At 36.9% G+C, this 25144-nt stretch overlaps 1 protein-coding gene across 1 annotated transcript in view; it reads right to left on the minus strand.

Annotated features, from left to right (window-relative positions):
- adgrg2 (adhesion G protein-coupled receptor G2) overlaps nucleotides 1-22840 on the minus strand; it is a 42372-nt gene extending 19532 nt beyond the window's left edge. The window contains exons 1-21 of the mRNA XM_023326749.1: nucleotides 22623-22840; nucleotides 19475-19572; nucleotides 16345-16670; nucleotides 12641-12899; nucleotides 11336-11398; nucleotides 10608-10649; nucleotides 8325-8462; nucleotides 8186-8221; nucleotides 8032-8105; nucleotides 6914-6994; nucleotides 6793-6836; nucleotides 6574-6710; nucleotides 5082-5193; nucleotides 4953-5011; nucleotides 4820-4867; nucleotides 4022-4086; nucleotides 3900-3943; nucleotides 3709-3745; nucleotides 3591-3628; nucleotides 2850-2977; nucleotides 2633-2753 (exon numbers count right to left, since the gene is read on the minus strand). Coding sequence (XP_023182517.1) covers nucleotides 2633-2753; nucleotides 2850-2977; nucleotides 3591-3628; nucleotides 3709-3745; nucleotides 3900-3943; nucleotides 4022-4086; nucleotides 4820-4867; nucleotides 4953-5011; nucleotides 5082-5193; nucleotides 6574-6710; nucleotides 6793-6836; nucleotides 6914-6994; nucleotides 8032-8105; nucleotides 8186-8221; nucleotides 8325-8462; nucleotides 10608-10649; nucleotides 11336-11398; nucleotides 12641-12899; nucleotides 16345-16670; nucleotides 19475-19568 — 1946 coding nt within the window. The 5' untranslated portion in view covers nucleotides 19569-19572; nucleotides 22623-22840. The remainder of the gene's footprint in view (nucleotides 1-2632; nucleotides 2754-2849; nucleotides 2978-3590; nucleotides 3629-3708; nucleotides 3746-3899; nucleotides 3944-4021; nucleotides 4087-4819; nucleotides 4868-4952; nucleotides 5012-5081; nucleotides 5194-6573; nucleotides 6711-6792; nucleotides 6837-6913; nucleotides 6995-8031; nucleotides 8106-8185; nucleotides 8222-8324; nucleotides 8463-10607; nucleotides 10650-11335; nucleotides 11399-12640; nucleotides 12900-16344; nucleotides 16671-19474; nucleotides 19573-22622) is intronic.
- Between the last annotated feature and the right edge of the window lie 2304 nt (nucleotides 22841-25144).

The following is a 25144-nucleotide window of genomic DNA, read 5'->3' on the forward strand; positions in this document are numbered from 1 at the left end:
TGATCTTATCTGCCCTCTTCTGTACTTTTTCAGTTAACAATGGTCACCCCACTGTTACCAACTCAGCGACTTTTGTTGTTATATTTAGCAACATTTAAGACAAAAAAAATTTACATTATCCAAAATTGGAATCGGCAGGTCAGGTTTTTTAAAGATCGGTAATTGGAGATCTGCCAGAAAACTGCAATTGGTGCACTCCTCAACTGCAATTGGTGCACTCCTCCATTGTCGAGGCGGCCGATCGGAGCTGTGGCCGCAAGGTTGTCGGTGCCTGTCGCGGCGGCAACCCTCAAACCAGTTGGTGGACACCTTCGGTGAGGGATGCCGTCAGGCTGAAGAAGGAGTCCTATTGGGCCTTTTTGGCCTGTGGGACTCCGGAAGCAGCTGATGGGTACCGGCGGGCGAAGCGGCATGCGGCTCGGGCGGTTGCTGAGGCAAAAACTCAGGCATGGGAGGAGTTTGGAGAGGCCATGGAGAAAGACTTCCGCACAGCTTCGAGGCGATTCTGGTCCACCATCCGGCGTCTCGGGGGGGGGAAGCGGTGCAGCACCAACACTGTTTATAGTGGGGATGGTGTGCTGCTGACCTCTACTCGGGACGTTGTGGGTCGGTGGGCAGAGTACTTCGAAGACCTCCTCAATCCCACCAACATGCCTTCCACTGAGGAAGCGGAGCCTGGGGACTCTGGGTTGGGCTCTCCAATCTCTGGGGGCGAGGTCGCCGAGGTGGTTAAAAAGCTCCTCGGTGGCAAGGCTCCGGGGGTGGATGAGATCCGCCCGGAGTTCCTTAAGGCTCTGGATGTTGTAGGGTTGTGTTGGTTGACGCGACTCTGCAATATCGCATGGACATCGGGGGCAGTTCCCCTGGATTGACAGACTGGGGTGGTGGTCCCCCTGTTCAAAAAGGGGGACCGGAGGGTGTGCTCCAATTATAGAGGGGTCACACTCTTAAGCCTCCCTGGCAAGGTCTATTCAGGGGTCCTGGAGAGGAGGGTCCGTCAGATAGTCGAACCTCGGATTCAGGAAGAGCAGTGTGGCTTTCGTCCTGGTCGTGGAACACTGGACCAGCTCTACACCCTCGGCAGGGTCCTGGAGGGTGCATGGGAGTTCGCCCAACCAGTCTACATGTGTTTTGCGGACTTGGAGAAGGCGTTCGACCGTGTCCCTCGGGGAGCCCTGTGGGGGGTTCTCCGGGAGTATGGGGTACCGGGCCCTTTGATACGGGCTGTCAGGTCCCTGTATGACCGGTGTCAGAGTCTGGTCCGCATTGCCGGCAGTAAGTCGGGCTCGTTTCCGGTGAGAGTTGGACTCCGCCAGGGCTGCCCTTTGTCACCGATTCTGTTCATCACTTTCATGGACAGAATTTCTAGGCGCAGCCAAGGTGTTGAGGGGATCCGATTTGGTGGCCTTAGGATCTCATCTCTGCTTTTTGCAGACGATGTGGTCCTTTTGGCTTCATCAGATCGTGATCTGCGGCTCTCGCTGGAGCGGTTCGCAGCCGAGTGTGAAGCGGCCGGGATGGGGATCAGTGCCTCCAAATCCGAGGCCATGGTCTTGAGCCGGAAAAGGGTAGAGTACCTTCTCCGGGTCAGGGGGGGTGTCCTGCCCCAAGTGGAGGAGTTTAAGTATCTCGGGATCTTGTTCACGAATGGGGGAAGAAGGGAGCGGGAGATCGACAGGCGGATTGGCGCAGCGTCTGCTGTCAAGCGGGCGCTGTACCGGTCCGTCGTGGTGAAGAGAGAGCTGAGCCAAAAAGCGAAGCTCTCGATTTACCGGTCGATCTACGTTCCCACCCTCATCTATGGTCATGAGCTTTGGGTCGTGACCGAAAGAACGAGATCGCGGATACAAGCGGCCGAAATGGGTTTTCTCCGTAGGGTGGCTGGGCTCTCCCTTAGAGACAGGGTGAGAAGCTCAGTCATCCGGGAGGGACTCAGAGTAGAGCCGCTGCTCCTTCACATCGAGAGGAGCCAGTTGAGGTGGCTTGGGCATCTGGTCAGGATGCCTCCTGGACGCCTCCCTGGTGAGGTGTTCCGGGCACGTCCCACCGGGAGGAGGCCCCGGGGAAGACCCAGGACACGCTGGAGGGACTATGTCTCTCAGCTGGCCTGGGAACGCCTCGGGATTCCCCCGGAAGAGCTGGAAGAAGTGGCCGGGGAGAGGGAAGTCTGGGCCTCCCTTCTGAAGCTGCTACCCCCGCGACCCGACCTCGGGTAAGCGGAAGAAGATAGATGGATGGATGGATGGATGGATGGTGCACTCCTACTTTTAATGGTACGTATGAAAATGGCATTGTTATGCAGCATGTAGGGCTGTAACAAAATCTAGTTAACGTTAACATGTATTACTCTTGTTTACTGAATGTACTGTTACATCCTGTGTTGCACCTCTATGAAGCTGTAAGTAAAAGTCTCGTAAACTGAGTTTATTAACAGAGAATTTAACCTGTATCTGGTGCTTTTAAATGGTAGAATTATTGTTTCTTCTCTCCAAGTTTTCTCAGAGAGGGAAAACTTATTGCTCTTTTAATCTGAAACTCAATGGCATGAAAAAACTTTGTCCAGAATTGGTCCAAAATAAGAAAACAAACCATTTTCTATAGTTTTTATTTGAAGTTTTGTGTAAATACAAACCATTTTATTAGAGTGGAGCCAGGCTGACAAACATCCGAGGGAAGCAGATCAGCTTTACTCCAGTTCAGGTTGGACGCCAACAGGGCGTGACCAGACAAATCTGGAGGGCCACCACACACCACTGAGGCAACAGAGAGTTTTATCAATAAGTAGATAAAAACATTTTTATATATTATCATTGTTTTTATATGCATGTGAAAACAATAAAGGCACTAACTCATTCGAGAAAGTGAGCCATTGGTCGTTATGAACTCTTCCTTTTCAATGAGGAGCTGCACAAGTTTACTGAGGGAGCAGCTATTGACGGGTCCGGACATTTCCAGCACCACCATGCAGCTGTAGAACCTGGAAAAACCAGGAAGAGACGTTTATAATCTCTAATTTATGCTCCCACAGCAGGCATTCAGTGTGTCCTGTATTTAAAATCTGTCCAGTTTTTAATCTCACTTTATGTTTTAAAATCTTTGAATATGTTTTATATGATAAAGATAAGCTCAAAAGATGATTATTTCATTTATACCAGGACAAAAACAATCCAAACCCATCTGTACTTTTGTGAAAATGACATTTTCTCCTGGGAAAATCATAACTTACAATTCGCAAGCATAAAAATAACTTATTTGACAACATGAAGTAGGCTAAAAAGTAAAAAAGCAACATATTGTCAACTTCAGTCAATAAATTAAAATATCTTTCAGATTTAAATTACCTTTTTAAAAACAGCAACCTTCAAGAAAACATTAAACATACTTTTCATTACGCCACACAATTCTGTATGAAAATATTTGTTATTATTCTGATGTAAATTTGAATTTAAAATGTGGCGTTTTCTTTTAGCTGTAAAATAATGTAAGTAACAGCTTTAAACATCTTTCTGAGTGTAAATAATCTATATAATGTTTCACTTGAAGTCAACAATATTCAGTATTTGAATATGACTGAACTGCATCATGTTTACCTCTGATTCATTTCCCCGTAACATTCCAGATGAGTGCGCTGGATAAAAAAAAAAACATATATTATGATATTTTTACCTTATAAATAAGTAATTTAAGGTTATTTGCAGTGAAATTTACCGTGTGTTTTGTTACGATGTCTGAACAGTTGACTCCCCTGAAAACAAACAGTGGTTTGTATGTATAGTTGTTAACTACGTTTCATATGTAGTGCTCAGGTAATAATGAATGTTCTGGTCAAACAGATTAAACATTCAATAGTTATAAAAACTTAATATGGTGAACAATTTAGAGCAGATAGAGTCACTTACTGTAAGTTCGGGATGCACACTGAGAGGATGTTAGATTTTAATAACTATCAAACAAGAGTAGAAAGTCAGTTTCAGAAGATATTTAATGTAACAAACTATGAAAGTACAACAACTTTGCATACCAAGTGTTTGAGGTGGATAACTGTTGTATTACTGGTGATTTTGATTTTTATAGCATAAAGCTGGCCTGAAAACAGAAAGAGGGATGGATTATGAGAGGTGCATACCAGCAGCAAAATGCCTGGTTCACATTTTCTCGTCTTATGATCATAAATAATCATAAATAATGCTACAACGGCATATCGGGGCCTTTGTGGACAGGGGAAAAGGAGTAAAATTTCATCAAAAAACTCACGAAATTTTCTGGAAAAACATGGAAATTTCTTAGTTTCAAAAGTTGAAAATGTTCCACTTTTATCTACTTTATTACGCTGTTGTACCTCAATAACTGGGAGGTGGTAGAAAAATCCAACATTGTTTTAAAATTTTGCTGCAGGTTTTAGGGTCATGCTACAGGAAATTTAGAGCATTCTTGCTGCCATTCTCAAAAAAAAAAGACAAGATTTGTTTAGTGACACATTGTTTGGACAAATATTCCCTCTGATTTTTATTTTGGAACAATTTCTATGATGGGTAACCAATTAGCAATTAGATAGAGCAACTGGATGGCATCTTAAAAACTCAAATAATGAACTGCTAACATCAGAGCTGTTGATATCGTTTCATACTTTATCCTGAATAGCCTGGGGGAGAATCTGAGAATGTAGTGACTGAACTATGGAGTATTTATCCCTGAGAGTTTGATTCCTTAGTAAACCAAAAATAAAAACCACAGGAGTAAACACAAAATGATGCCCAACCTTGATTTTAACTTCTCTAACAAAACAAAACCCAGATTAAAGATATTTCTCTCGTCTTACTTTCAGTTTCACAGAAAGCAGAGCAGTTGCAGAAGCGAGGAGTCGTCCCTGAGAAGCAGAGAAACCTTGATGAGAAACATCAGAGGCAACAGTCGATTTGTTCTGGCAACACAGCAGAATAAATTACACAAACCGCTGCAGGAGTTTGGCGCCTGTTGTGGAGTCGCCACAGAGTTTGTCTCTAAGACAGAACTGGAGGAGAAACGTGTTAAACACAGAGCGTGGATTAATTAAACAGAGTGAAACTGGAGTTACTGCTCACCATGTGACATTAGTGGTCCTGTTCAACCGACAGATTTCATCCAAAGACGACGTGGACGTGCAGCGCACAAAGTCACCACTAGAGGGCAACCCGTCCTCACACAGCGTTCTTCCTGATGTGGAAGAAAAACAGAAAAATCTTTCATTTTTCTATTATCTTGATCAACTTTCACAGATTTGGACCAGACTGAACTTAATTTTACTCACATTTGCTACTGAATAAGTTGGATGTTTGTGTGTAACTTTATAGAGTTTGTTTTAACATAAAGGTGGATGTGCTTCCATGTGCAAAATTTGGGTCCAGTTTGAATGCATACATAATGTGGCATGTTTGCAGAACAGAAGCGAAATGTTAATTTGGAGCAGTGTGTGCCAACACTGCATTTAATAAAACATTTTTTTATTCTAATTTATTTCACAAACTGTTGGAGAAACCTCCAAAATTGTTCTCTGTTGTAATTCCAGCTAAAGAACTAATTTACAGCGAAGTCTTGCTGCTCCAATATATTCTGCATAAACAATTTTATGACTCAAATGATCAAACTTTGCTTTATTTTGGTCAGACAGCTGGGATGATTATAGTACACTGCAAAAACACAAAACCTTACCAAGTATTTTCAGTTTAGCCTCTAGTGCAAATGTCTTAGTACACTGGAGATAAGAGAAAACTACCTTAAAAGTAACTTTACAGCTAAATATAGAGGCTAATTTCACTAAAAACATGGAAAAAATATTTTGTTAAAAGTGAAACAATCTACCAATGTAACCTGTACTTTTTCATCAATATTAAGGAATTACCGACTTTAAAAAAGCTAATTTTTCTTGCTGAAAAGTTATCTGCAAGTTAGTTTTCTCATATTTTAAGTGTACAAAGATATTTGCAGTAGAAACTAAACCAAAACTACTTGGTAATATTTTGTGTTTTTGCAATCCAGACATAAATAATCAGAAGTTTAGAAGTTGCATCCTTGATAAAAGGTGTCTCAGTGAGATCTAGAGAAACTCATCCATGCCTTTATATTTAGTCGCATTGATTACTGCAACAACGTCTGACTAAAACAAATTAATCCTTCAGCTGTAGCTGATCCAGAACGCTGCTGCTGGCGTTCTGACAAAAACCAGGAAGATAGAGCGTGTCACCAGACATGGAGAAGCAGCATTCAGCTTCTATGCACCACAAATCTGGAACAAACTTCCCAAAAACTGCAGAACTGCTAAACACTGAGTTCCTTTAAATCAAAGTTAAAAACAAACCTGTTTAGCTGCTTTTGAACAATTATAAATTAAACGTTAATCAATATATTTGATGTAATTTTTGTTACTCGTTTCTTAACTGGTGGCTGCGTGATGTTTTTATTTTTGTGTTTTTATGATATAAATCACTTTGAACTGCCTTGTTGATTAAATGTCCTGCAGAAATAAATGTAATAGATTTATTTCCCACTCATGTTCCTTTAACATGTTTGATTCAAACATTTAAAATCTCGGCTCACCGACTCTCTCCACATTCCCTGTGATGTTTGCCTGCAGCGATCCTCCGGCGCGCTGCAGTGCGGCGTTCCCAGCATGCTGCAGGTCGCATGCTGACATGGCACGGCTGAGGAACAGCAGCACGTTGCACACCGTCTGGCTGCAAAACAAAATGCATCCAAACCATTACGGGGAAATACTTACCGGCGTATTTTCAGACACCTAAACGGATTTATCGTTACCTTTTAGTGGCGGCAGGTTTTGCTCTGCATGTCACTTCCACGACCTGCAATGACGCCATTGTGTCTGGTTTACAGAAGTGAAAATCAGAGATGTGTTGCCATGTTTGTGGAGAAATCTGACCTGAAGTTGCCCGTTAGCTTCACAGAAGTTGCTGAATCCTGCCTCGTTGCTGGTGCTGCTACAATCAAACGCTTTTGACACCTGAGTGAAAGACGGAGAGGCAGAAGCAGATAAATGGAGACACAGTTGGTTTCCATCTGCAGCTGAAACAGTAAACCAGAATATTTTATGGTAGTTGTGTAATTAAATTGTGTTTCTTTGGTCAATTATTGTTGTATTTCTGCAGCTAAAGGCAAAACATCTGCAAAAACACAAAAGGCCGGCCTGCTGAACTGTCTGGAACGCTGCAGACGTCCAGGTTTGTTCCTCATTCCTGAACACTGTGATCCAATAGAGAGGAAATGTTTTTATTGAGAACATTTTTCTTCTTTATTGAATCATAAAGTTGAATAAAAAAAAAACAATCTGAACCCTGCAGTGTCTGGTTTCGCTTCAAACCGTTGCATGCCATCACTTCTTTTTACTTTTTTTCCCCTAAATTCAAAATTTGATGGTTCTGTCCTGCAATGTCCTGCAGAAATAAACACTTGAAAACATCAGTTTGGGTGTAATTAATCGGTATAGTGTGAAATAAATTAACTTTTCACTAATATTCTAATTAATTGAATGGATGTGTATATCCAATTCAGATTTTTATTTAGGGTATATGATGAAAAAGGTTCATTATTTATTCTCAGACACTACTTTGAGTTGGTCTACATCACCTACAATCGCAGAAGTTCAAATATATTTGACAAAAAGCTTAACAGGTGTGAAGACACCAGAAGTTCTGTCACATCAGCAAAATTAAGGTTGTACAACTTTATAGCAACAGGAAGCTTGGTATATTTTTCCTCCCACTAAGTAAATGTACTGATATAAAAGGTAAATTCATTTTATTTAATTTTTTTTTCAGTTTTTTAACAGAAAAGGAGGAGCCGGGCGGTAAATGTCAGCAGCTGCTATCTAAGCTGTCAGGTCACTTTAAAATTGCCTTTAGGCTCATAACAAAGCAGGAATGTGGTGCTGACTTGGTTCTGGTGAGACCGGTTTGTGGGAATATGACATTTACAGTACTTAAATGTGAGATTCAGCGCTTCAGAAACCCATCAACACGTGCATGACGTTTTTCTTCTCACCAGATTACGGAGGTCTTGTTCTGTTTTATTGCTTTGCTCAGCTTTCACACTCATGGGTATCCAGTAGTAAGCACCTAAAGGACAAAAAAGTACATAAAGCTATAAAAATGTTCATTTAAAAGGAACAGATTGGACAAAAGTGAGTGATTCTTACTTTTGTTGGAACATAATTGACTGATGTCACAGGTAACTTGAGTTCATGAAAGACAATAAATGAAAACATTTTGTTCTTTACATGAAAAACTCACCTACGTTCTTATTTATGCAAAAATATTCCCTGAATGTAGACCAACCTGCAGTTCTGCTTCGTTCTGCAGGCAGAGCTGTGATTGGATGAACCCTGGTGCTTAGTGCGACCTGATTGGCTGAACTTTTATCAGGTGTTGTGGTTCTCACCACTGCTGGAGATGTGATTTCTGAGTAACTGGTCTCTGAAATCAAATAAATCATCAGTCAAACTCTGTAACAGTGTCCTATAATGCGCAGACCAGTGGCGGTCCTGGCGTATTTGGTGCCCTGGGCCCAAATGCCCCACCATGACACATCATCTAAATCAGGGGTGTCCAGATTTTTTGCCAGATGGGCCAAAATCATCATCTCAAAATTAGTCGCAAGACAAAAAAAAAAACAACCTAAAATCAAGCAAATAAAGTAGATATTTATTGTAGATCCAAAACTTGAAAGGGATTTTTACAACGTTGCATTGGGGTCAATGTAGATTTAAAAAAAACTCAGATATTTTGTGATTAATCTCAGAAATTTTCTAGAAAATTTCCAACGTTTGAAATTCATACGTTTTTTGTAGAAAATGTTTGATATGTAAAAGTTAAAGATTTTTTTTAATGGTAAATTCTGAGGTAACGCTAACACTTTTATTTTCTTCGTTTATCTTTGTCTGATATTACTGTATACTGTTCAAATATTTAAGAAATCTGTAGATGAAGAACACTTTTTCATGACTGCTTCCTGTTCTTACTTCCTGTAGCAGCTAGCCTTGCAGCTATGCTAACATTAGCATAGCTAACTTTAGCATTAGCAAACAGGTATATTTTTGGTTTTAGCTGTTATTTTAATTTCTGTGCTCTTCTTTCAGAATAGTTCAGCAGGCAACATGTTGGTTCCCCACAAAGAAATAACATTCTTTGTGGCTTCTGGAAATTTTCTGCGGCGCCACGTTGCTACATCCTTCTGCTACCACTTCCTGTGATGAATAGTGAAAACTGTTGCTATTCAGTGGTCAAAGTGGGTCTTTGCTGAAAAACAATGATCATCTCTGCTGTAAATCACACAAGAAATGTTCCTTTCTGAAGATGACAAAACAAAAAATGACAAATTGGTTCTTATAACAGGAAATATTGTTCCTAAAGAGTTGTTATCCTCAGGAAGTGAATCCTATACTGCAGTTTGATAGGAAAGAAGACGTAGTTCCGGTCAGGTACTTTCCCAAAGCCTTCAAGCAGATTTTCTCACGTGAATAATCCGATACCAGAACCATCCCTCATATCTTTTACATCATGTTTATAATAGCTGTAGGTCCTGCAGAGTGTAATGCCAATCACTTCACAAGTAGACGCTACTTTGTATTGGTCCCACATAACATATGAATAAAAAGCGTCATAGTTTGGTGTGTAAGTATATTTATTTGTTACTAATAATAAAATTTTCGCCTCCTAAATTAATTTTCTTGATCTAAGGAGTCATTAGGATGATGTGCAGACATTATAAAAGTTACCACAAAACTGTCACCATGCTGAGACAGATAATCTGTAAAAAAAAAAAAAATCGATCTCCCCCACCTCCTCCTCCCTGAGCTGCTGTTGCCATCTGAAGAAACAACCAATCAGAGCCAAGAGGCGGGTCTTAGTGCTGCCAATCAAGCTTGTGAACACGCTGTTAAATGTGCTGATGGTAGAGAAATAACTCAGTTACAGAAAAACTGTTTATCCGATGTTGTCGGTGGACATGCTAGGTAGCATTAGCATTTACGAGAGGCTATACTGACAGAAAGAAGCTGTACATACGGTCATGATTGTCAGCGCTAAGATCCGCCTCCTGGCTCTGATTGGTTGTTTCTAGTTATCACCGGTAGAAGGCGGATACTTTCAACAAACATGTAAATAATGCTTTATTCATAAAATAACATAATTTTTTTAATATTGTCAATAGATATTGATAATGTAAAATGTCAATATTGTGCAAAACACTGAAAAATTGCCTAATTGATTTCCTTCACCATTTTTTCACTTACAATTTTATATTTTTGTAAAAATTCCCTCCAATGACTCTTCAAAGCAAAACTTTTACAGGTCATCTTTTTAGTCAGTTAACTTGTTATACAATGCTGCTGCAGCATTGTATAAAACTAAACAGCTTGATAATGGAACCTGTGGTTAAGGTTTAAGAGTGCAGGTTAGGTAGCATGGAGTCGAATTAGTGCAGATTTTACTGCACACTCATGACTTTTTGCAGGTCAAATGAGAGACAGAGAAAATTAAAAAGGAAAATTTTTAAGTGAATGGTTAGTGTGAAGAATTGTGTGAAAGTATAAGTACGTATTGTCTAAAGGTGAGTCTTACCTGCAGGAAACACTCGACTGCTTCCAGCTCCACTGGTAATGACTGAAACACAAGATATCGTCATTATCTCTGCTGCTCTGCACTTAAAGACTGTTATTCACATCTATTATTTAATGTTTCCCTGTTACGTCATGAAGTCATTTCTTTAAATAAATGTAAAGTTAAATATGCATACTTAACTTTACATTGATGCAGGGATAAACACAAATCTCGTAACTCTAATTTATTCACAAATTTACACCTTTTTGCAAGAATAATCCTACCTTTAAAAGATTTTTTTACATTTTGTGATATTAGAAGCTCAAACATCAATTGGTTTTACTGGGATTTGACCACGAACTACTGTAGCTCACAATTGGAAGAATCAAGGTGAAAGATCCTTGGTTTCAAATCTTAAAAGTGTGGCGTTCATCCATATCAGCGTAAATAAGGATGAATGCCACACTTTTAAGATTACATCTAATGTTTTTAGCTTTAATTAGAGAACTAATGTGCTAACACATCAATCGCTAATGTATACTTCACAAATGTAACCAATATGGAACCGAGGCAAGAAAAAAAAATTGAAACATCCTTTTACTTCCACTTCATAATTATTGTAATTATGCACTTGTTTATGTTAGTTTATCACAAACAATGTCAGATACACTGAAGTTTGTGGTTATAACGTGACAAAATGTGAAAACATTCAAGAGGCATCATTACAAAACATTTTTTTAAAAAGTCACCTGAGTCCACACCACTCGCTGTGGCATTGCTTGGGTTTGTATCTCGTCTCAATCTCCTGTGGTCTACAAAACAAATAGACATGCAACTTTCAACATGCTCTACAAACATGCACTGCTAAGGACTTAGAGAAGAAAATAAGTTAGTTGAGGGTTTGCATGCAGTATTTTCTCTAAAACCCCAAGGATAAAACGTAGCGGTGTAGAGAAACTTAACGGGACTTTGCTGTTGTCAGTAATCGGCTTTTGAAGAACAAATGAAACCAAAGCATGAAAGTGATTGCAGTATTGTGTTGGGGACTAGGCAAAATAAAAGAGTGATACATTCAGTTTCAGCTGTAGGTGTTTTAAATTCCTAATTGTCAGGCTACCTGTAGCAGCTAGCTAAGCTGAGCGCTAACACTAGCTTGTGCATCAACTGAAGCAAGAAGTTTCAGCTTTTACTTATTTATTCCACAATCTTTACCAATAAAGAGACAACACACACAGTTCCAGGAGTTACTTGTACTTTTACTGAAATTATTTTTTTAAGTTTCTGCTTTTCTAACCAGCTGTAACAAGCTAAAATGCTAACTATAGCACATAAAGACGAACAAACAGAGGAAACTCATGCTGGGTTAGTAAAAATGTTCTGCATAGTAACTTAAAAAAAAAAAGTGAGGCCCATTATGGATATTAAATTAATACAGTTTTAGTTACATCTGTTATTTTTGTCCCTTCTTTCCTCAAAATGAGCTAACTCCAAATTAGCTAGCACTGTTTTTTACTAGCAATTCTGCTGATTGGAGAATATGCTTCACCCTCATTTTAATTGTCATGTTTAGCTACCACTTATTGTGTCAATACAAACTTTACAAAATGTTTGTTTTGTTTTTTATTTAATAATTAACAATGTGTTTGGTGTTTGTTTTTTTTAATTAGCTTTGAAGTTGCTGCCTTTATATCTGGAACTAAAACCATGAGTTTAGTTATTGTAATAAATTACATTTGATGTTAGTATAAACTGAGAATTAAATTTTGTGTTATTTGGTATGTTTTAATATTCTATCATTTTAATGAAGTATTTATTTTTTATTTTAAAATCTTAACGTTTGAATGGGATTAGAAGAAAGACAAAGAACTTAGCTGTAGCTAAATTAAATGTTCCCTCCATGAATCCCTTACTTTAAACTAAAAAAATCTATTGCATTCATGTAAAATGAGTTAATCTGAACAATATCCTGCTTTCAGTAACAAATGCAGTTCAAACATTAGCAAAAAGAATCAGTCATGCGTGTGAAAGTTAATAAATATGTCTGTTTTTCTCACCACATGGAAGAGAATGGTCCGTTTCTTTGGCGTTGGGACTGGTAACATCCCAGTAGTTTGCATCCCAGCCAATCTCAGTCCCGTCCTCGCAGGACCTGTGTTCACCCAGGTCTGCCCACATGCGGAAAAGGTACAGCTCCACCTTTCCCACGGCACCTCCTGGTGATGGGTTTCTCTGATGGCAGCCCAGCCACAGGGAACCAGACAGAGGGATGGCCTGAGCAATGACCGTCCTCTCTGCTACCATGATGTGATCAACCTGGAGCATTTAGACAGACGCTGTTGATTTCGCCAATAGCATGTTTTTATTTAGATATGCTCTACGGAAAAATAAAAAATAAAAAATCCACAAACGGGCGTATTTTCAACAAAAATAATTTGGAGTTACCCAGAAAAATCAATGCATACTGAACCACCTCTGTAGTACATAAAATATTTAGCTTATGTTTGTTTTTTTAGCTTGAATTTCTCAGAAATTACTTCCCTATTAATACATTAGATGATGGTGGGTAATAATGTGTTAAAATTAAGCATGTTAAGTTCCACAAAAGCAGTCCAAAAAACTAATTGTGGCCTTTTATTGGTGCAAATACAAATAAATCCCTGCCTAAACGTATCTTTGAGAATAAATGGACATATATTATTCAGAGTCGGAAGGAGTAGTGGCAGAAAGTGAATAGAAAACTTTTTTTAACCAATTTGAATAATAAGCTGAACTTAATGCTGATGACTGGGTTCAGTTGAAACATATGTAAAATTCGACTGTAATGACAATTTTTTTGGAAAGTATCTTGAGATGACATGTGAATAAATAAGCTTAGCTGAACTGAATTGAAAAGGCCAGAGCACAATAACAAAAACTTAAATGGAAGTAATGCTCAAAGGGGAATCATACTAAAATGGAAATTATGCTAAAAGAGAAGTTATGATAAACTTGCTAGCTTAACTTCTATAACTTCATAACATAACAACAAAAATCCACAATGAAAATTATACTAAAGTGGAAATTATGCTAAACTTGCTAGAATAACTTCCATTTTGGCTTTTTGTTGTTGTGTTGTGACCTTTGCTGTTATGGATTTTGCACTTCGTTTACCCTTCTGAGCCACTGTTCATTTCATTTTTCTCAATAAGAAGAAATATAACTATTGCATAGCTTAAATTTCTTTGCCTGAATCCCCCAAAACCTTTGGAAAAAAGACAGAAACTGTTATCTTGCATAAGATTATTCACCTTTCTATCAAAATCTGTTGATATAAGCTCTAAACAAGAACATACTGGGATCGCTTTAAATTATTTGGTTAATGGAAGAACCATTTTAGGCCACTATCAAACATATTTCAGAAAACCTTTTACCAGATAAGTCCTTAAATGTTCTGATAGCTAATCGTTGCTAAATATTCAATGTTTGAATCTTCAAAGCAGTAAAATTTAAAATAACAGTCCTCCAGTTATTGACTGGTATCCCTTACATATTACTTTAAATCAAATGTGACCAGAGAAATATTTCCATGGCACCAGGATTTATTACACCTCAAAATTATGCTCTTTTATAAGTTTTTCCTGCAAGATCAGGTTGCCGTTGTAGCACGATAAATCCATGTTACTTTTGATTTTTGCTTTGGTGACAAATTTGTTTGTCAAATTTATCAGAGCTGAATGCTACAGTGGATTGAGCTGCAAGCACATTTTAATATTATGTAAAGTTGAAAAATAAGCCACATGTCTTCCCACATATTTGTGCTCAACTTGTTAGCACCTGTAAGCTAGCAGCTAGGTTGGATGTAATAATGCAAAGGTTTAAGCTAGTTAGCCTGCCAAGCTAAAACTGTAGAGCTAATCTTGTTTTTTGACCTTTTGTAAAGTCTTACTTTTTTGCCAATTATTTAAACATTTGTTTCACCAGTAGTTAGCATTCAGTTTGTTAGCAAACACTTCAAAAACACAAAATCTTTTTGCCCTAGCTTCTAGTGCAAATAACTTAGTGCACTTGAAATAAGACTAACTTAAAAATAACTTTTCAGTAAGAAATATTAACTTGTTTTAAATCAATAATTTCTTAATATTGATGAAAATCTACTTGTTTATTATTAACACTTTTATTATTTTATTATTTCACTTTTAACAGGATATTTCTCCCATGTTGTAAATCAAATAATCTGCCAATGGAACTAGTAATTTTTCATCAATATTAAGGAATTACTGTCTTAAAATACGCTCCTATATGTTGCTTAGAAGTTACTTGTAAGCTAGGTTTCTCTTATTTCAAGTGTACTAAGATATTTGCACCAAATACTGAACCAAAAATACTTGGTAATATTTTGTGTTTTTGCAGTGAACTTACACCTATTAGCTTAAATATACATTTATGGGTCTGATACTTATACAATATGAAGCTCTTTATTGTTTCATTGTTGCTTTCAAATATAGTGCATTGTTATTTGATAGTGGTATTGATCAATAGTACTCCAGGTGGCTGCCTTTTTACTATTTCTCACGCAAAAATATTAATATTACGAAAACAGCTTTAAAAAGCATTATGTAAAACAAAATACTTTTTTAAATGTGAATGAAATCGTTAGTCTTAGTAATTTATTAGTGAATATATTTAAACAAAGCTGCAAGTTTTAGTGAATAATGATATGTAAAGACTGTAATGTAATCACTAGATTTGTAGGTCACTGTCTACGTAGGTTTTGTTCTACCTCAAGTATACTTGTATGTACAATCTCCTTATTTTGTTGTGTCCTTGTATTACACGCCCATATTATGTAGCAGCAAGAGTAAACGATAGTGACAAGTGTTACTGTTGGCACGTAATTTCTCATTGTTGGTATAATTTCATTGACAAGTTTTGCAATGAGGTAAACTTCAGCACATATTTGATATTTTCCCTCCATAATGAATAACTGTTTTATTCTAATTACAAAAGAATAAAACACAAGAGCACATAAATTTACCTCAAGCCAAAATGGGTAAAAGAACAGGATTTCATTATTTTTTTAAAGCATATAATCTTATTTTACTACTAGACTATTAGTTTTATACTCCTATGTGTCAAGCTAGCGTTAGCAGCTAGCTATGCTAAAACTAGCGTCATCTGAAGCAAGACGTTTTAGCTTTTTACTTATTTTTTTCCTCCTTTATGTCTCAATCTTCATCAGTAAAGAGACCATATAGTTCCAACAGTCATTGTTTTACTTTTAGTGAAATGACTTTTAAGTTTCTGCTTTTTTAACAAGCTATAGCAGGGTATGCTAGCATGCTAGCAACAGCATGTAAAGAGGGAAGAAAGGGGAGAACTCATACTAGGTGAGTAAAAATGTTATGCATGGTAGCTTTCAAAATAAAAAGTCAGGCACATTTTGAATGTTAAATAAATATCTGTTATTTTCGTCCCTCTCTTCCTCAATATTAGCTAACTACAAATTAGCTAGCACAGTTTTTTACTGGTATCTCCACTGATTATTATGCTTCTGTAAAGTTTACACTAATTAGAATTGCCATGTTTAGCTACCACTTATTAACTTTGCAAAAAGTCACATAAATTTGACAAATTATTGTCTTTCAGTGCAATTTTCCACTTTGCCTGTATCTTCATTTAGCAAATAATATGTTGGAACCTTTGGTGTTTGCTTTTATACACTATGGATTTGATTTTAAAAATAAGAACCTAAACTCAGAGTCTAATCTTATTTTACTACCTCCAGGCTGAAGATATTTCTCCGTACGTCCCTCCTTAGACACACCCTGTGCCAGACCATTGGGGACATCTTGAACGGAAACCGGTGCTGGACTTGGAGTAACCATCCATAAATTGCTTTGTCGTCCCCTTCGAGACCTAAATCGGGGTTTAGTGTCCGGACTGAGCTGTAAGAAAAGGCCACCCATGGTCCAGGGACAACCACCCGAATATTCACACATACAGTCATCTGGGAAAGGAGTGGAACGGAGATCCCGTCCCGAAGGGCCCAATGGTCTTCACAGCCATTTAATACTGCCTTAATGTCTCCGAGGAAATATCCGTCCACTAAAAAAAGACAGAATTAATGGAAAATTAAGAATTTTAATGGTTTAAAATAGACATGGTTAGTGTTAGCGATAGTATAAAGTACTAAAATAAAAGATTGGGATTAGAGTTGAGCTAATCGTAGCTACTAAAGGATTATTCAAGCTTGTAGAAATAGAAAATCCTTCGGGGATATATACATATATATATATTTATATCCTGTTGTGAGGATATGTATATATCCTTACAACACATATAATCTTCTATTTACAGTGTGCTAACTGTAAATTTCCTTCACTAGCTTTCTTAGCTAAACGGCGTACTAACATGCTTGTTTCACTTTTTCTCTGCTCTCAACCCACCTTGCAAAAACATAAATGGCATTACTTATTTGTTACTGCATAGCTACCAAACTTTCTAGCTTCTAATCACAAAAAAATGCTTAAGAGCCATTTTGTGGAACATGCAAGCAATTTAATAGAGTCAGTCAGAACTTGCTGGTGATAGCACTCATGCTAATGTTAGCTTGATAGATAAAATAAATATTTTAGCTAATTCTTCCAATAATAGCCATATCTACAATACTGAATGGAGTAAATCAATATTGGTCAACATGATAGTACTACTCCACATGCTACATTTTAGCTAACCTTCGTATTGATGTTAATTTTCAGCATCAAAACACCTGATTTGGGTCTGGCTGACACTACACTTTGGTACTTCAGAAATTTAAAACATTTTGGCCAGAATATTGGGGTAAAGAACTGATGCCTGTCTCCAGCATATTGACAACATCTAAAAACATCATCCAGACATCTGGGTCATCATCCATATGACCCAGATGTCAAAATGGGGCTTCCAAATAGACAACCGTAAGCAACGCTGAAGTGATTACCAAGTGGGTTATGGGCAAAAAATTTATGTTTGGCCATTACAAAGTCCAGATCTCAGAGAATTTGTGGGAAGATCTGAAAAGCTGTTTGTGCGAGCGAGTTGGCCTACAAACCTAACCCAGTTCCTCCAGTTCTGTCAGGAGAAATTGGCCAAAAATCCTGCCAACTATTGTGAGAAGCTTGTGGAACGAAACCCAAAACGTTTGACCCAAGTCATACAGTTTAAAGGCAACGCCACCACACACCGAGAAGATTTTGGAGACGTAAATAAATAAATCACTGATACATTCCTGCTCCTAATATTATAGCATTCAGCCAATAGACATAATTTTGGTAATTTGAACTGGACATTTTCTCTGATTGAACTTCAGATAGTGCGTAAAAAGGTGTTTTTTCATTTTTTATTAACCTTCTGGTCATATGAGCCACAGCTAGAAAGCTGCTCTTCCTACTGAGCTCAGGTTGAAGAAGGGATTTGCCCGTGGGAGCTATCTATCCAAACACCACCACAGGGCCACTAGAAAAGTCACATGATGTCAAATTTAAAAGGAAGAACACATATAGTATATCCAGTGTCTTTCCCCACAGAACACAGTAACTCCTTATTATTTTTTTCCTAATAGGTAAATGTCTATGTCAATTCAAATTAGTAACGCTGAATGGACAATTGTCAATTGGTGCTTTGATGAATGGACGCTCTTGTGTGTCCATGGCAACAAAAACCCTGTCAGACAATAATGAGGGATAAGTTCAGGAGTCTCTTAGGCTACGTTTGCATTCGGATCTGATCTTTTGTGAAATCGGATTGTTTTAATAAAACAATCCGTAAAACAATATTTGCGACTTGTGTGTGATCGTCAGTGTGAACTACAAGTTACCTTAAAGTGTCCCGCATGCGCAGTAAAATAACGTCACACATAGAGCGGGTGCTTGGTGTTTTGCCAACCGCCATAAAAAAAGAAGAAGAAGAAAAAGAAGTGCTCAATGTTTGCAGAAGTAAACGTGGATGCTGATAGTGGAGCGTAGCTTACGATTTTGAAGTTATTGTCCAACCGGAACCAGCACATTAACAGCTTAATCCTCATTATTGTTGTTTTTCTTCCCGCTTGCGCGTATCAGAGCGCAGAATAGCAACGTTTGTTGAATATCGTTGACGTTTAGGTCGGATGAATGCGGCCAGTGCCGTACAGATTCAAATCACATTTTAAAAGATCAGATACGTATTGGATTTATAACCTCTGTGATGGAAAAATTACAATAAGGTCACATCTGCTAGTCATGTTATATGAATGATTGTGAACTCTCACCAAAAGAACTATTTGGGTTACATGTAGAAGGTTGGAAGTTGTTTTCTACAGCTGCATCAGAACCAGACTGTCTCGCCTTTGTTGTTAAATCTTTATCCTTGGTATGAAACTCATGTGTTTCTCTGCCTGGCAGCTTTTCATCCAGACCTGCTTCATTACTGATTGTCCTACAAGCTTCTCTGTATTGTGCACAATATATGAATAAACCTGATTCAGTGATTTCACCTGAACAGTGCTTGGAAATAGTATTTTTTCCACAACACCTCAAATCCAAGTTGTCTGGGTCGGAATCAAAAAAAATCCAATCCGTATTGTTCAGCCTGTCATAAAAAGATTAGATACAAGTTGAATTAAGGAGGGAAAATCCGATCTGGGTCACGTAATGCTGTACTGAGAGCATAGCCTTTGCTGTTTTATTTGCTTTAAAACACCAAGCAAGTGTTGTGTTGTCAGATGCTATACAAATAAAAGTACTTTACATAGATCCGGAGAACTTTCTGTGGAAGAGACAGATTTGCATGATATTGTAAACGTTTCTATATGCAAATATAAATACAATATGTTGGGCTTTCAGGTTAAACTTTTTTCCCAGGTGTTTATTGTTTGTACATAAACTTTTGCTCACCTGTGGGTGGAGCGGCTGCTGCCAGGAAAAAAAAGATGAGTTGATGGAAACAAAGCCGCCGTCTCCATGTTGCTTCAAAGAAAAGGCCAAACATCCTCCTGGGAACACAACAACATAATATTTCCATCTTTTTACATTTCTTCCCTCCTTTAGCGCTCAGTTATGTAATCAAATTCAAATCAATGGTCACATTTATTTTTTTGCATAGCTGAAACCGTTTGCTCAGCAGCTTCCTCCTTTTAAGCTCTTCCTCCATCGTATTCAGTGTTTCTGTAAATGGCCGACGCTGTGGGAAGCCTTTTTCACAGCTTGAAAGATGAAACAATTGAATATTATCCGCGCTTTTGTGTGAATGAGGGACTTGACTTGAGGGCAGGGAAGGAGAGGACACCGGGGAGTTGGGTTACACCCCATGATATTCACACCTTTCAAAGACGACTTATTGTTTCCAGTACAGTTCGGCTGCTGTGCATCTCAGTTCACACTTTTATGCAATGCTTTTATATGAATTCTAGGTGTTCAAAATATTAAACTATGTTTGTTCTAATGTGGAAATGAAATATGGCAGGTTTAAGCGGCTCGACAAAGCAATTACACTCCTTTATTATTACATTTCTATTTATTTATTTTTCTAAGAAAAGGCCGTGGTTGTTTGTTTCTTGGACGCAATTCCAACTTGATTGTTTATTTCTAGTAAAAATATAAACAAAACAAAAACTAAATATTTCATACAGCTAATGAACCAAGTAATGAACCAAGAAAAACTCTTACATTGTTGCTAATTAATAGTTTTTCACATTATTTTACAAATAAAAATCTAAATTGCATACTTTTGATTATTTAGCTGACCTCTCAGCAATAAAAAGGGGAATATCAAACCATTTTATCACCAGAAATTTGTATTATTGTCCTTTCTTTTCATAATCGAAAACTACTTTGTATTTGTATATTACACAAATCCAAATTAAATAACATTAGAGTGGTATTTTTGCAAGTCGTTGGAAGTAAAAGATTAGATTTTTATGCTGGAAAAATACTTTAAGATATAAACTATTTAGATCATATTTCTCAACACCCTGAGCAAACAGAACATGCTATTCTGACAATTAGCATGCTAACCCAGCTAATTCTTGTGATTTGAAAACAAGAGATGTCTAAGAAAACAACTTGTCAACTCTTTATAAGTTTTTAGAAGAATTTAAAACATTTGCCAAGTCAAAATAATTATCATATTCTCTATAAAAACATATAAAGAACCAAATTTATAAGGAGTGTCTGGTGATAAATTATTTCTGCGGCTCTGATATACTTGAACTGAAGGGTTTTTTGACGATTATATTAAAACAGAAACTGGGACCTTACCATTGCATTGGAACATGAAGAGCATTTTAGGGAACAAATCTTTAAAATGTTTATTTTCTGTTACATGTACATCGGTTTTTGTGTAGCACAGAACACAAAACACTGTTATGCAATTAAATATTTTCAAACTTATAAAATCAATTAAATTCTGGGAATTAAACTTTGTGAGTGAATTTTCACCAGTGCAGACAGAGCACCTGCACAGAATAATGTGACATAAAGTAACTTTAAAGTAACTTTGCATTAAAAGTGTCATTATTAACAAATAATTAAAAGTTGACTCTTCTAATGGACTTTTAATTAACTTTTAATGCAACTTTTAGTTCAACTTAGCATTAAAAGTGTCATTATTTACAAAATAAGGCAAAATTTACACTTTTAATGGACTTTTAATTAAAAACTTTTAATGGAGCTTTGCATTAAAAATGTCGTTATTTAATGAATGACAGTTCATGACAACAGTTGTAAACATTTTTGTCGCTTCATTCATGTTCAAAGCAATGTTATGTCAGTCTTAACCCTTCAAATAAAGTTTACCAAATACTTTATATCTGCTTCTATAGATTTAGTGAATTTTCATAAGTGCAGACAGAGCACCTGCATAGAATAATATGACATAAAGTAACTTTATTATTGCAAAATTAGAGTAAAATACTTTAAATCTGTTTCCATTGATTTACTTTAGATATCTGTATTCTGAATGTATGTTTATTCAGGACTCAGTACTAACTGAGCTTCTTGTTTGGGGAAAAAAGGCATTAGGAAAAAAGAATTATTTAAATCGTGCAACTCGTCTAGAATCTACCTCACTATGATACAGTTCATGAAGTACAAATAGGGAATTAATTACCTTTCATTTTAGTTCACAGTTATCAAAGTTCAAAGTCAAACTTAAAGTTATTTTTATGGCTAAACACCAATAAGTCCAGATTATTTAGCCTCCTGCCGTCATGAGGCCAGCTGCAGTAATTTACATTCTGCCTTGTTGCAGATGGAAAGATATGTCACATTTTAGAAGATTTTTACAATTCTGACCACTAAATCTTGACATTTCTTAACATTTTGAAGTGTTAAAATGCTAATCTATAAATATACGCAAAAAAATATTCAGGATTAAGCTTGTTGACTGGATCTTAGAGACTTGAAGGATATTTTTGGTTTTGTAACGCCATCCTGTATTGTGTTTAAATTAAATCTTCAGATAGCAGATAAATGTTATTCTCTTTTGCTCAAAATCCTCCTGCATACGCAGACATTTATTTTCTTTATGCTTTAATGTCACAGCTAAATGTTTCAGATCATTAGAAAAATATTTAAGATAACCTGCCCTGAAAAACATAGTTTATCAAGTATTTTTGTCTATTGTCTAGTGCAAAGACAAAACTAACTTATAAGTAACTTTTCATCAAGATATATGAGCTTGATTTAAGCCAATAATTCATTATTTATGAAAAAGTATTAGTTTTACTGGCAGATTATTTCACTTCTAAAATGGGAGAAATGTATTTTTTTAAGTATTAGTATACATTTATTTATTATTATTATTATTAAGGAATTATTTACTTAAAATAAGCCCCTATATCTTGCTAAAAATGACTTGTAAGTTAGTTTTGTCTTATTTCAAGTGTAAAAATAAACTAGACTAAAAATACTTGGTAAGATTTTATGTTTTTGCAGTGTAAAGCTTTGAGATAAATTTTTGTTGACAAGATAAAATAATCTGTTCCTTTTCTACTTGCCCCTAAATTCCTCACCTAAAAGTTTTGAAGTTTTAAACATTTCTTACCTGATGGTGTTTGTGTGGTTCTCTATGAGTTAACCTTTGAACCCTTCAGAGGTTCCCTTGATATCTTCTCTCCGGTTCGCACACGTCTCTCCATCTTCCCCGTCTTCATCCGTCCGCCATGAATCCAAGTTTCACACGCTCCACGTTTCTCCTTCCAGGATCCACCTGCGTCTGAGCGGCGATGTTGAAGTGGTTCAGCGCTCGTTTGTGAGAGAGGTGCGTTCAGGAAATCAGAAATCCTGAAATGCAAAATCCGCCTGCAGGCCACTGGAGGGGAAATAATGAAACACACCCACAGAGGGAGGAGGAAGAGAGAGAACAAGGACATGTTCATCTATCTGTCTATCTGTCTGTCTGTCAATCCTGCAAAAAGTAAATATTGTCTAGTTTTTCTTCTTTCTAGAGCAAATATCTTAGTACAGTTGAAATATAAGACAAAACTAACAAGATAGATAACCTTACTTTAAGTAAATAATTCCTTAATATTGATGAAAAAGTCTTAGTTCCACTGGTAGATTATTTCATGTGCAACAAGATATTTTTCCCATATTAAAAGTGAAATAATCTGCCAGTAAAATTAAAACTTTTTATTGATATTAAGGAATTATGTACTTAAAACAAGTTGCTGTATCTTGCTTAAAAGTTACTTGTAAGATAGTTTTGTCTACTAGAAAGTAGACTAAAAAAATACTTTGTAAGATTTTGTATTTCTAATTATGCACCTCTTCAGCAGAAATACAAAATCCTACTACGGTAAATATTTTAGTCCAGTTTCTAGTGCAAATATGTTATTATACTTGAAATATTAGACAAAACTAACTAACAAGTTATTTTTTTTAGCAAAATATAGTAGGTTGGTGAAAATATATTGATGAAAAATTACTTGTAAATTAAATTTATTACAAGAAATGTTTTCTTATATTAAAAGTCAAATAATTTGCCAGTAAAACCAGAACTTAAGGAATTATTGAGTTAAAACAAGCTCCTACATATTGCTGAAAAGTAATTTTTTTTCTTATTTTTAGTGTACTAAAACATTTGCAGTAGAAACTAAACAAAAATACTTGTTAAGATTTTCTATTTTTCTTTCTGTCTGCTGTATGGCTGGAAGGTAACAGCTGGCGGTACAGGATGCAGGGTCAGGCCCTTCCTTCACAGAGTCTTAGCCTTTCGGCGTTGTCTCAAAGTGTGTGTGTGTGTGTGTGTGTGTGCGTGTGTGTGGGTGTGTGTGTGTGTGTGTGTGTGTGTGCGTGTGTGTGTGTTCATTATGTGTGTGTGGAGATGTTTGTATAAGCTACAGAATCAATTGTAAAGAAAAGAAAGGCAGAAATATTCCCCATGTTGCCAAGTATGAAATGAGGGAATTCAAGTTGAGGTCAAACCAACGTCTCCTTGGCAGGAATCGGACATGAAGTGAATCAAACATCCAGCAGCAAAGTGAAGAGCTTTTAAAAGGTAAAACATTTAAAAAATCACGCTGCAGCCTTGCTTGCCTGAGGCGTGCGTGTTTGCGAAACCACGAGGGTTCATGCTGTTCTGGACTTTGTCCACAAGAGGGCAGTGTTGGAAGCGGTATTTTTTTCCGCTGGATATTAAGCGTCAGGCTTTGTTTTTGTTGGTTTTGGGGTTTTTTTATGGGGGGGAAACGAGGCTGTATCGGATCAGTGGAGCGCAGCTGAACTGCAGAGTTGCTGCTCCACATTCAGTGACTCAGCACTTTAATGAGACTGACCCTGTTTCAGTTCAACATTCATAAATATTTCCATCCCTACAGGTTTTTCTTGTGACGCCTTAAACAGCGGTGTTACACTGTTTTGTTTTGATCATAAAAGCTCTGAAAGGGCAGGTTGTGCCAGAATGTATTGATACAACCTGCTCACAAACTGTTAAAATATCAGTGAATTCTGAAATTAAATAATATTATTGAACATCTTTTTTTTTGCCATAAAAATGAAAGTGTTTGTGGTACTAACTTGGAAACATTTACGATATTTGTGCTTATTTATGACGGTAAATGCAATTGTTATTATTCGCTGTATAGATCATGGACTATAATTTGACATGAATTAAAGCTAAAATAGCTGCAGAAAGTTTTTGACAATTTTTGAGAAAAATCTGCAATAAACTCCAAATTATTAGCATAAAAAAGTTTGGGGATTTGTTGATTTTATGTGAATTTCCACGCTAATTCTCAAGAAACTGCAGGGACTGATTGATATAATTTGGCAGTAAACAGATAAAAACTGCATTGATAACATAATATTTAAGCACTTTTAGTGTTTAGTCTAGAATCTAGAGGGCCACATAAAAATCTTCGGCGGGCCGGTTTTGGCTCACGGGCCTTAAGTTTGACACATGTGGCTTAAAGCTTCAGTGTTGCGTTTTAATATCAAAGAAACAAAACCACAGCAAATAAATATTAAATTAGGATATTCAGTGATGATTTATTAAAGCTGCAGTATGTAACTTATTTTAAAAAAATGTTTTTGCTTTTTTATTAAAATTGTCACAATTTGAGACAG

Source organism: Xiphophorus maculatus, chromosome 21 (assembly GCF_002775205.1).
Source record: "Xiphophorus maculatus strain JP 163 A chromosome 21, X_maculatus-5.0-male, whole genome shotgun sequence".
In the NCBI taxonomy this organism is placed as follows: Eukaryota; Metazoa; Chordata; class Actinopteri; order Cyprinodontiformes; family Poeciliidae; genus Xiphophorus; species Xiphophorus maculatus.